The sequence below is a fragment of the Hypanus sabinus genome, chromosome 11 (genome assembly GCF_030144855.1).
Source record: "Hypanus sabinus isolate sHypSab1 chromosome 11, sHypSab1.hap1, whole genome shotgun sequence".
Lineage (NCBI taxonomy): Eukaryota > Metazoa > Chordata > Chondrichthyes > Myliobatiformes > Dasyatidae > Hypanus > Hypanus sabinus.
Window position 1 is genome coordinate 74789676 of NC_082716.1, and position 10949 is coordinate 74800624.

Consider the following 10949-nt stretch of genomic DNA (forward strand, 5'->3'; position numbering starts at 1 on the left):
GGGAAAATAACTGTTACGGGAGCAGGGTATTTCAATTTCCCAAATATTGATTGGGATTTCCTTAGAGTAGAAGGGTATAGAGACAAATTCTTTAAAGTTCATTCAGTAAAGCTTTTTGATTCCATACAGAGATAATCCTATTAGAGAGAGGGTACTAATTGGACTAAGCTTTGGGAATGTAGACAGGCAAATGATGGGAGAGCAATTCCGATGGAGACCCATAACTTTTAAGGTTGCTGGAGAAGACAAGAATGAACTGGAAATCAGAGACTCAAATTGGTTGGGGGACTGGAGGGGCTGGGAGGAAAAAAGGCAGAATTCAATATGATAAGACAGCACCTAGTAAAAATGGAGCAGGAACAGCTATTTCTAGAGAAATCTATATGCAACCATTCAGAGCTAGACAGGCTGAATATACTAGAATGTGGAGCAAAAACAAACTGCAGGAGGAACACAACAAATCAAGCAGCATCTGTGGAGACAATGGGATACTTGTTATTTTAGGTCAATGCAGGATCTCGACTAAGTTGTCAACCTGCCTTTGAACTCCACAGATTCTGCTTGATCCAATGAATTCCTCGAGCAATTTACTTTGAGTAACTGTATGGAGTCATTCAAAAATTAACTTGTGAAACTGCAAGGTCAATATTCCTTCAAAGGTCAAAAAGATCAATGAATTCCAAAGAAGCAAAGGGTGTGAAGTGCAAAAGAACAGCTGGTTCATTTAAAGCAGAATGGTTTAATGAAACAGCAGAAACTGCTACACCGAAAGCTCATGAGGTCAGGAATGTGCAGCTACAACAAATATTTATGTACAATACAGAAACTGGAGTTACCTGTATGTATTGTCACGATGCAAAAGCTGCTGGAGAATTTGCAAGTGGGAAGAACTGAATGATATTTGGAAACTTGACTTTTTAAAGTGTCATTTAGCAAGCAAACCACATATGGCCAGTGTGTAAAAGCTCCAGCAAGAACATCCTTCATTACCTGCTACAGGCCTGCTACATATGTTTTGTGAGAGTGCAGATGAATGAGAGTGAAAATGATCGATCCCAGAGAATTGCTAGCTGTTAAAATGAATACCTCTCATTCAGTTAAAATTCAGTACGCACATGTTGTCACTGGGCAAAAATTTTTATAGTGCAAGATTTTTGTGCACACTGGTCATTACAAATTAGACTGAACATTGGTGCCAAAGCTTATAGGGGGAAAGCAGGAAAATGGGGTTGAAAAGGAATCATAAATCAGCCTTATTCAAATACAAAGCAGACTCAGTCATAGCCACAGATGCTAACAGCTCATTTCACACTCTTCCACTCTCTGAGTGGTTCCCCTCATGTTCTCCTTAAATACTTTACCTTTCATGCTTGAACCATGACCTCTCATTCTAGTCTCAACCAACATCAGTAGAAAAAGCCTGCTTGCATTTACCCTATCAATACCTCTCGTAGCTTTGTATATCTGTATTAAATCTTCCCCCATTCTTCTATGCTCAGAGGAATAAAATCCAAACCTATTCAACCTTTTCCTATAACTCAGGTCCTCAAGTCTTGCAATATCCTTCTAAATTTTCTCTGCACTCTTCAATCTTACTCACAGCTTTCCTGTAGGTAAGTGACCAAATCAGCACACTATACTCTAAATTAGGCCTCACCAATTTCAACATAATATCTTAACTCCTGTACTCAACACAGTACTTTGATTTATGAAGGCCAATGAACCAAAAGCTTTCTCAATGACCCTATCTAGCTATGATGCATTACGAATTATGGAGGAATCTTGCTGACGTATGTAAGAAATAGATAGCTTAGATAGTGAGAACCTTTTATTTTCTTCTGGCAAAGGTGTTCATAACCCTGGGACTTCCATTTACAGTAAAGATTAGGAAATTTTTAAGGAATTTGAGGGACAATTTTTCCACCCATTAAAATTTGAAAATGCACAGTCTGAGGAGGTAATGGATGCAGGTACTCTCACAATGGGCCAAGTACTAAAAATGAATTATAAATAGCTTCCTGTGTGTTAACATGTCAGAAGAACTGTCCAGTGTGCAACACATCAATTCAATCACTAAGACATGCCAGTTACTGTTCCTTTTTCATAGAAACATAGAAAACCTATGGCACAATACAGGCCCTTCGGCCCACAATGCTGTGCTGAACACGTACTTACTTAGAAATTACCTAGGGTTACCCATAGCCCTCTATTTTTCTAAGCTCCGTGTACCTATCCAGCAGTCTCTTAAAAGACCCTTTCATATGACCTCCACCGCCGTCGCCAGCAGCCCATACCACTCTCTGCATAAAAGAACTTAACTCTGACATTTCCTCTGTACCTACTTCCAAGCACCTTAAAACTGTGTCCTCTCGCGTTAACCATTTCAGCCTTGGGAAAAAGCCTCTGACTATCCACATGATCAATGTCTCTCATAATCTTAGACACCTCTATCAGATCACTTATCATCCTACATCACTCCAAGGAGAAAAGGCCAACATCAATTGATCTATTCTCATAAGGCATGCTCCCCAATCCAGGCAACATCCTTGTAAATCTCCTCTGCACCCTTTCTATAGTTTCCACATCCTTCCTATAGCGAGGTGACCAGAACTGAGCACAGTACTCCAAGTGGGGTCTGACCAGGGTCCTATATAGCTGTAACATTACCTCTTGGCTCTTAAACTCAATCCCACAGTTGATGAAGGCCAATGCACCATATCGCATCTTAACCACAGAATGAACCACCTCATACTTACCTGGACTGAACACCATCTGCTACTTTGCAGATCAGTTTTGTATCTTATTGATGCCACACTGTAACCTCAGACAGCCCTCCCCACTATCCAACCCCGACCTTTGTGTCATCAGCAAATTTACTAACCCATCCCTCCACTCCCTCATCCAGGTCATTTATAACAATCACAGAGAAGGGCTCCCAGAACAGATCCCTGAGGCACACCACCGGTCACAGACCTCCATACATAATATGACCCATCTACAACCATACTTTGCCTTCTGTAGGCAAGCCAATTCTGGATCCACAAAGCAAGGTCCCTTTGGACCCCATACCTCCTTACTTTCTCAATAAGCCTTGCATGGAGTACCTTATCAAATGCCTTGCTGAAATCCATATACACTACATCTACGGCTCTACCTTCATCAATGTGTTTAGTCACATCCTCAAAAAATTCAATCAGGCTCGTAAGGTACGAGCTGCCTTTGACAAAGCCATGCTGACTAATTCTAATCATATTATGCCTCTCCAAATGTTCATAACTCCTGTCTCTCAGGATCTTTTCAATCAACTTACCACCCTTGTGGTGCATCGGGTGCCACGTCTGCAGCTTCTGTAGTATTTGACTTTTTTTTTAACAAAGTCAAGTTGCTAGCTCATCATTCACCCCAGTGCAGATGGAAAGCATGCAAGGAGCTAGCAGGATTTGAACTCAAGACCGACCATTTGCCTCCAAGTCAGGTGCTGATGCCACTACACCACCAGCCAGCAAGGCATGCCAGTGGCTCTATTTCATTATTGAATTGACTTTATTTCTTACATCCTTCATGTACATGAGGAGTAAAAATCTCTACATTACGTCTCCTTCCAAATGTGCAAAGTGCAAACATAGTAATTTATAATAAATAGAAGAGTCAATGTAACATAGAAATACAATCAAATCAGCGGGAGTTAATCAGTCTGGTGGAAGAAGCTGTCCCAGAGCCTGTCGGTCCTGGTTTTTATGCTGCGGTACCATTTCCCAGATGGTAGCAGCTGGAATAGATTGTGATTGGGGTGACTCGGGTCGCCGGTGATCCTTCGGGCCCTTTTTACACACCTGTCTTTGTAAACGTCTTTAATCGTGGAAGTTCACAACTACAGATGAAATGGGCTGTCTGCACTACACTCTGCGAAATCCTGTGAGTAAGGGAGGTACAGTTCCTATACCAGGCAATGATGCAGCCAGTCAGGATACCCCTGTAGAAAATTCTTAGGATTTGGCGGCCTATACCAAACTTCAACTGTCTGAGGTGAAAGAGGCGTCGTTGTGCTTTTTTCACCACAAAACTGGTGTGTACAGACCACGTGAGGTCCTCGGTGATGTGGATGCTGAGGAGCTTAAAGCTGTTTACCCTCTCAACCCCAGATCCATTGATGTCAAAAGGGGTTAGCCTGTCTCCATTCCTCCTATAATCCACAACCAGCTCCTTTGTTTTTGCAACATTTAGGGAGAGGTTGTTTTCTTGTCTTCATCCCCATAGGCCACCTCATTATTGTTTGACATTAGGCCAAGCTATGTAGTGTTGTCAGCAAATTTAATTAGCAGATTAGAGCCATGGCAGGTGACATTGTCAGGGGTACACAGGGATAAAAGGAGGGGACTTAGTACACAGCCCTGAGGGGCTCCTGTATTGAGAGTCAGGTGGAGGTGAAGGAGCCGACTCTTACAACCTGCTGCCAATCTGACACAAAGTCCAGGATTCAACTGCACAAGGCAAGGTCAAGGCCAAGGTCTCTGAGCTTCTTGTTGAGCCTGGATGCAATTATGGTGTTGAATGCTGATCTGTAGTCCAAGAACAACATTCTCACATAAACATCTTTCTTCTCCAGATGTGTAAGGATGGTATGTAGAGCAGTGGCTATTATGTCGTCTGTCGATTGGTTGTGTCGGTCGGTGAACTGTAGGGGGTCCAGTTTGGGTGGTGGCAAGCTGCAGATATAATCCTTGACCAGCCTCTCAAAGCATTTGCTTATTATTGAGGTGAATGCGACAGGCCGCCAGTCATTCAGGCATGTTACCTTGGTCTTTTTTGGTACAGGAAGTCCCCGAGTTACGAACGTCCAACTTACGAACAACTCATACTTACGAACCAAGAAAGGAGAACGACGTCCGACATTTTAAGTCAGACTGCAACGCCTTCCACCATTTTAAGTCGTTGCAGTTGACACTGTGTTGAGTGTATAACTTTGTATTTGGCTTAAATTTTTCTTGGCAAGATTCACCCTGTCGTCCCCACCCCTCGCCTTCTCCGGTCAGCTGGTGGCGCATTGAGATCAGCGACGGGCTCGAAAACAGAGGTTCCCGAGCATGCTGGGTTGGTGTCGAGCTCGCAACTTGACCTCGTTAAAAAAAACACTGCCACCTCCAGTTTAAATTCGCACGCAGTATATTGAGGAGGATCAAATACCCAAACCCAGCACTGCCCCCTCTTTATCCCATTTAACCTGTCTCAATGCAGTGCACTTTAGGACCCGGGAGATTCAGTGCAGTGGTCCTTAGAACCCAGCGGAACTCAGGAGCCGGCAGAGCTCAGGACCCGCTGCCCGCAGTGTTTCTGTTCCGTTGACAGGAAGCAATCACAATTGAAAATAAAGAGGAAATAATAAAGCATTTGGAAAGAGGTGAAATAACATCGGTCATTGGAAAAGCATTAGGCTACAGTTGTTCAATGATCGGAACAATTTTAAAGGATAAAGTGAGAATAATGGAACATGTGAAAGGCCCTGCCCCGATGAAAGCTACAATTATTACTAAACAACACAGTGGTTTAATTATTAGAATACGTACGTTTCTTAAGTGTTTTATATGCATGGAAAGATAAAATATATACCAAGACAAACATTTGATGAACTGACTCTAAATAATACCGGATGTACTTGTTCCAACTTATGTACAAATCTGACTTTAAAACGGACTCAGGAACGGAACTTGTTCATAACCCGGGGACTGCTTGTATAGGGACAATGGTGGACAATTTGAAGCAGGAGGGCATTCTACACTGGGAGAGGAAGAGATTAAAAATGTCAGCAACATGCCAGTTGTGTTACACACATCCTAAGTACTCGCCCTGGGATGCCGTCCAGTCCCACAGCATTGAGACTGTCCACTCGTTGGAAACATCTGATTACTCTGCCTCAGAGATGACCGGGTTGCAAGCTGTAGCAGTGGTTTTCCTTGGAGGCTCAGAGTTAGCAACATCAAACCAAACGTAAAAGCAGTTGAACTCATCTGGGAGAGGCTGTGATGTTGGCAGCACCACCACGTTTGGCTTTGAAGTCTGTGATGGTATGCTGCCCTTGCCACGAACCATGTGTGCCATTTGTTGTGAATCTTGACTCAATCTCTCCCTTTATTGATGTTTTGCAGCCTTGTTAGCTTTGCGCAGATTGTAGCTGCTTTTCTTGAGCTCCTGCTGACTGCCAGCAGCATAAGCTTTATGTCACACAGTAATTGCTGCTCGCACGGAACTACTGACCAGGGTTTCTGGTTTGTGAAGACCCTGAATGATTTCAGGGGAACAACATTGTCGATGTACTTCTGGATAAAGCACGTGACTCCATCCATGAATACGGAGACATCCACATCATGGAAGACGTTCTAGTCAACGTCATCAAAGAAGTCCTGCAGCATGGAGACTGATTGGTCGGTCCAAAAGTGGACAGATTTAACTATAACTGCCTCGTTTCAGCTTCTGCCTGTACATCAGCAAAAGCAGGATCAAAGAGTGATCTGATTTTCCAAAAGCTGGGCAACGGAGAGCTTTGTATGTGTGCAGAAGAGGGTGTAACAGCAGTCGTGTCTTATCTCCACAAGTGCTCACCTGGATGTGCTGACAAAACTTTGGACAGACTTTCATCAGTGACGCTCAATTAAAGTCACCAGTGACGGTGAAGGAAGCCTCCAGGTGTGGTCTCCAGCATATCAATGGTCTCGTACAGTTCCTTGAGAGCCAGGTCAGTATCAGCCTGAGGCAGAATGTACACTGCTGTGCTAACAGCTGTGAACTCCCTAGGCAGCCAGTATGGTCTGCACAGTAGCACCAGGTATTCTCAGTCTAGGGAACAAAAGGATTTGAGAGCATGCACATTCTGGGGGCCACACCAAGCATTGTTGACCATGAAACTTATTCCTCCTCCTTTACTCTTCCCAGAGAGGTTGTTTGACCTGTCCGCCCAGAACAGAGCGAACTCACAGACATGGCATGATCCGGTATCTCCTCCATCAGCCAGGTCTCTACGAAGTACAAAACGTTACATTCCTTTGTTTCCCACTGGTAGGAGATTCTGGCTCTCAATTCACACAGTTGGTTGTCCAGGAATTGAACGTTAGCCAGGAGTATGCTAGGAAGCGGCAGCCGATTTGCATGCCATCTCAGCCTCACTTGTATGCCAGCCCTTCTCCCTCACCTCTGGTGCTTCTTCCAAGGTAGTGGCTGTGTAAGAGATGAGTTTCCCATAGATCACGCAAGCAGGGGTTCCCAGTGTAGGAAAGGTGGCACACAGTGGGTAAATGCCATCTTTCTGATATTCAGAAGAGTCAGTCTATGTATCTGATGTGACTATCAGCTACTTGAACAGAAAACACTAAGAAAATTGTAGAAATTAGTAGTATACTGTAGATTTGGAACAGAGCTTGCAACATGACCGTAGTACATGGAGCCATCTTGAAATGAAATTAGGAGTTTGAAAAGATTTGGTATGTTTTTGACAGTAGAAAGCATTCTGACAGGTTGCACAACAGCCTGGTATGGAGTATCCAATGCACAGGATCACAAGAGGCTGCAGAGAGTTATATATTCAACCAGCTCCATCACGAACATGATCCTTCCAACCATCGGGGACATCTCAGAATCAGATTTAAAATCACTAACATATATCGTGAAATTTGTTGTCTTTTAGGCAGCAGTACTTAACAATTGAAAAAAAACTAGGTGATGGAGTTCCTCGATGATGGATGCTGCCTTTTTGAGGCATCGCTCCTTACAGATGTCCTGGATATCATGGACGCTAGTGCCCATGATGGAGCTAAGTTTACAACTCTCTGCAGCTCATTCTGATCCTGTGTAGTAGCCGCTCTCCCCCATACAAGATGGTGATGCAGCCAGTTAGAATGCTCTCCACAGTACATCTACAGAAACTTACAAGTATCTTTGATGAAATACCAAATCTCCTCAAACTCACAATGAAATATAGCCACTGTTGTGCCTTCTTTGTAGCTGCATCAATATGTTGGGTCCATGTTAAATCCTCAGAGATACTGACATCCAGGAAATTGCTCACTCGTTCCACTTCTGATCCTTTGATGAGGACTGGTGTGTGTTCCCTCATCTTACCCTTTCTGAAGTCCACAATCAGTTCTTTGGTCTTACTGACATTGAGTGCAAGGTTGTTGCTGCAACACCATTCTTCAAGAAGGCATCGTACGTCATAAAGGGCCCTCCTCATCCAGTACAAAGACCCATACTCAATTATTTCAGAACAGCTTCTTCCCTATCACCATCAGATTTCAGAGCGGTCCAGAAACTATACCACATTACTCCTCTTTTTTGTACTATTTATCTTGGTAATTTTAGATTTTTATGTCTTTGCACTGTACTCTTGCCACGAAACAAGTTTCACATTGCATACACGAGGAAATCTGGAGATGCCGGAAATTCAAACAACACACACAAAATGCTGGTGGAACACAGCAGGCCAGGCAGCATCTATAAGGAGAAGAACTGTTGACATTTCGGGCCAAGACCCTTTGTCCTGACCAGCATTTAATGTGTGTTGTTTTCACATTGCATGTCAGTAACAATATATCTGTGCCAATGACTAAATTATTGTTGACAGAAACTCAGGTGGTGACAAGGCAGCATACAGGAGTGAGATAGATCAGCTGGTGAAGTGGTGTCACAATAACAACCTTGTACTCAACATTACTAAGACTACAGAATTGAATGTGGACTTCAGGAAAGGGTAATCAAGAGAAAACGATCAAGTCTTCTTCGAGGGATCAGCAGCGGAAAGGGTAAGTTTCTGGGTGTCAGCATGTCTGAAGATCTATCCAGAGTCCAACACATCAATATAATTATGAAGAAGGCACAACAGCAATGTTTCATTACGAGATTGAGGAGATTTGGTATATCACCAAAGATTCTAACAAACCTCTACAGATGTACCCTGAAGAGCATTCTAACTGGTTGCATCGCTGTCTGGTATGGAGGGAGCACTGCACAGGATCTTAAAAAGATGCAAGAATTGCAAACTCAGCCAGCTCCATCATGAACGCTAGCCTTGCCAGCATCGAGGATGCCTTCAAAAGGCAGCATACATCATTAAGGACTCTGAATGCCCAGTATATGGCCTCTTCTCATCATTACTATCAAGGAGGAGATAAAGGAGACAGAAGACACACACTGAACATTTTAGGAACAGATTAGTGCACTCACACACACATATATGTGCGTGCGTGCGTGTGTGTGTGTGTATATATATATATACACACACACACACACACACCATATAAATACAAGATTCTGCTGATGCTGGAAATCCAAAGCAAACCACACAAAATGCTGCAGGAACTCAGCAGGCCAGGCAGCATCTATGAAAAGGATGCTATCCATCTAAGATTACAATACCAGGGTGAGAATCAACAGGGATGTACATTCCAGGAATTGATAGGAGACTCAAGTTTCCTCTCAATGCTTATAAACAATCAAGCAGCACTTTATGTCACTTTAGCTCATGCTTCTAGATAATTAACAAAACAATGCCTGAACCGCTTTGGTCTGTTTTCATATCAGGTCACCCACCATGTTATTGTTTTTTTTTAATTATCACAAAGCAACCAGAAGCTCTACTCAGACTTGGGAGATTTCCACTCTGAGCTTAACTTTCCATTTGGAAACTTTTAGTGTTTGAATCACCTGGCTGACATTTTTAAAAATACAAGTATTTCTAAATATCATAAAATAATTTAGTTGTTTTACATCACAATTACTAATGTCAAATGCTAATGTTTTTGTCAAACATAGCAGCAGTAGCAATCTTGTCAGTTGCATATTTCAATACACGTGAGACACACTATCCTGCCAATGATAACAATAAGCCCTTAAAGTGGAACGCAACCTCCAGAAAAGTAATAGTTCAATTTCCTATTTGAGGTTTACAACACAGATGATAACAGGCTGCTCGGATAGGCAATAAAATACACAATGCAACAGCAAGAGAGATCCGTTTTTGTTTCTAAAAGGTCAGACTTTGATAAGAAAAAAACAAAGTTACAGAAGCAACTTTGACTGAGGAAAAAAGTGAAGGAAAGTTTCTGTAACAAACGTTGGTTCATTACGGATCAAAGAAATCACTTTGTCAATAGTTTGGCGTAGTTCTACAAGTGTCAATTTCCCTCAAACATTACCACCGTGCAATATAGCACAAGTAGATCCCTAGATACACACACACATCTCTCCCAACTCTCACATATTGAGCACCCAAGAATGGGTACATCACACATCGTTGTTAGATGTAATTGCTAGTGGAAGTGACCAGAGTATCGCCGATTTCCATCACAAGCAACATTGCCCTGCACATGCTGCCGAAACTCCACAACTCCTAAACACCGGGCCTCATAGGCCCCACCAAAAGCTCCACTCACCCCCAGATCACGTAATTCGTCTTCACATTCTTGGGCCAAGAAAACTCGCCGAAAATGACCTCGTCCCCTTTGACCACGATCTCCTTTTTCTGGATGTTGTACTGACGCAGTACGCTCAGCACGTCCGCCATCTTGCCTCGGCTCCGAACAACCGGGTCCTCAGCGGCCGGGGTTGCCTGCGCAGACTGCCTGAACAGCCGGGAGCTGAATCCCGGCCAAGACCCTACCGCCGGCCCGAGTAGCAGCGGCCGGTGCTGTCCGCACAGGACGCCTGACGGAGCCCGCCAACAGTCCGGCCGACGGAGAGTGAGAAAGTGCCCACGCTGGGGTGTCGTCCAAGCTGGTTGCGCTTTGATGTGTCTTAGGTGGCAGCGGGGTCTCCCTTGGCAACGGTGTGCCCGTGAGGCCTTAACAGGACGGATCCACACAACGCTTTCAGTGGACCTCCTCTCCCCGGCACTCCAAAGTGATTTACAGATAACAAATTAAATGTATTTGCCAAGCGCTGGCACTTTCATTGCAGGAAGGACG

General features: G+C 43.6%; 1 protein-coding gene across 1 annotated transcript in view; it reads right to left on the reverse strand.

Moving 5' to 3' along the window:
• The window catches only part of cdc73 (cell division cycle 73, Paf1/RNA polymerase II complex component, homolog (S. cerevisiae)), a 287498-nt gene extending 276696 nt beyond the window's left edge, over positions 1-10802 (reverse strand). The window contains exon 1 of the mRNA XM_059984716.1: positions 10419-10802. Coding sequence (XP_059840699.1) covers positions 10419-10549 — 131 coding nt within the window. The 5' untranslated portion in view covers positions 10550-10802. The remainder of the gene's footprint in view (positions 1-10418) is intronic.
• Between the last annotated feature and the right edge of the window lie 147 nt (positions 10803-10949).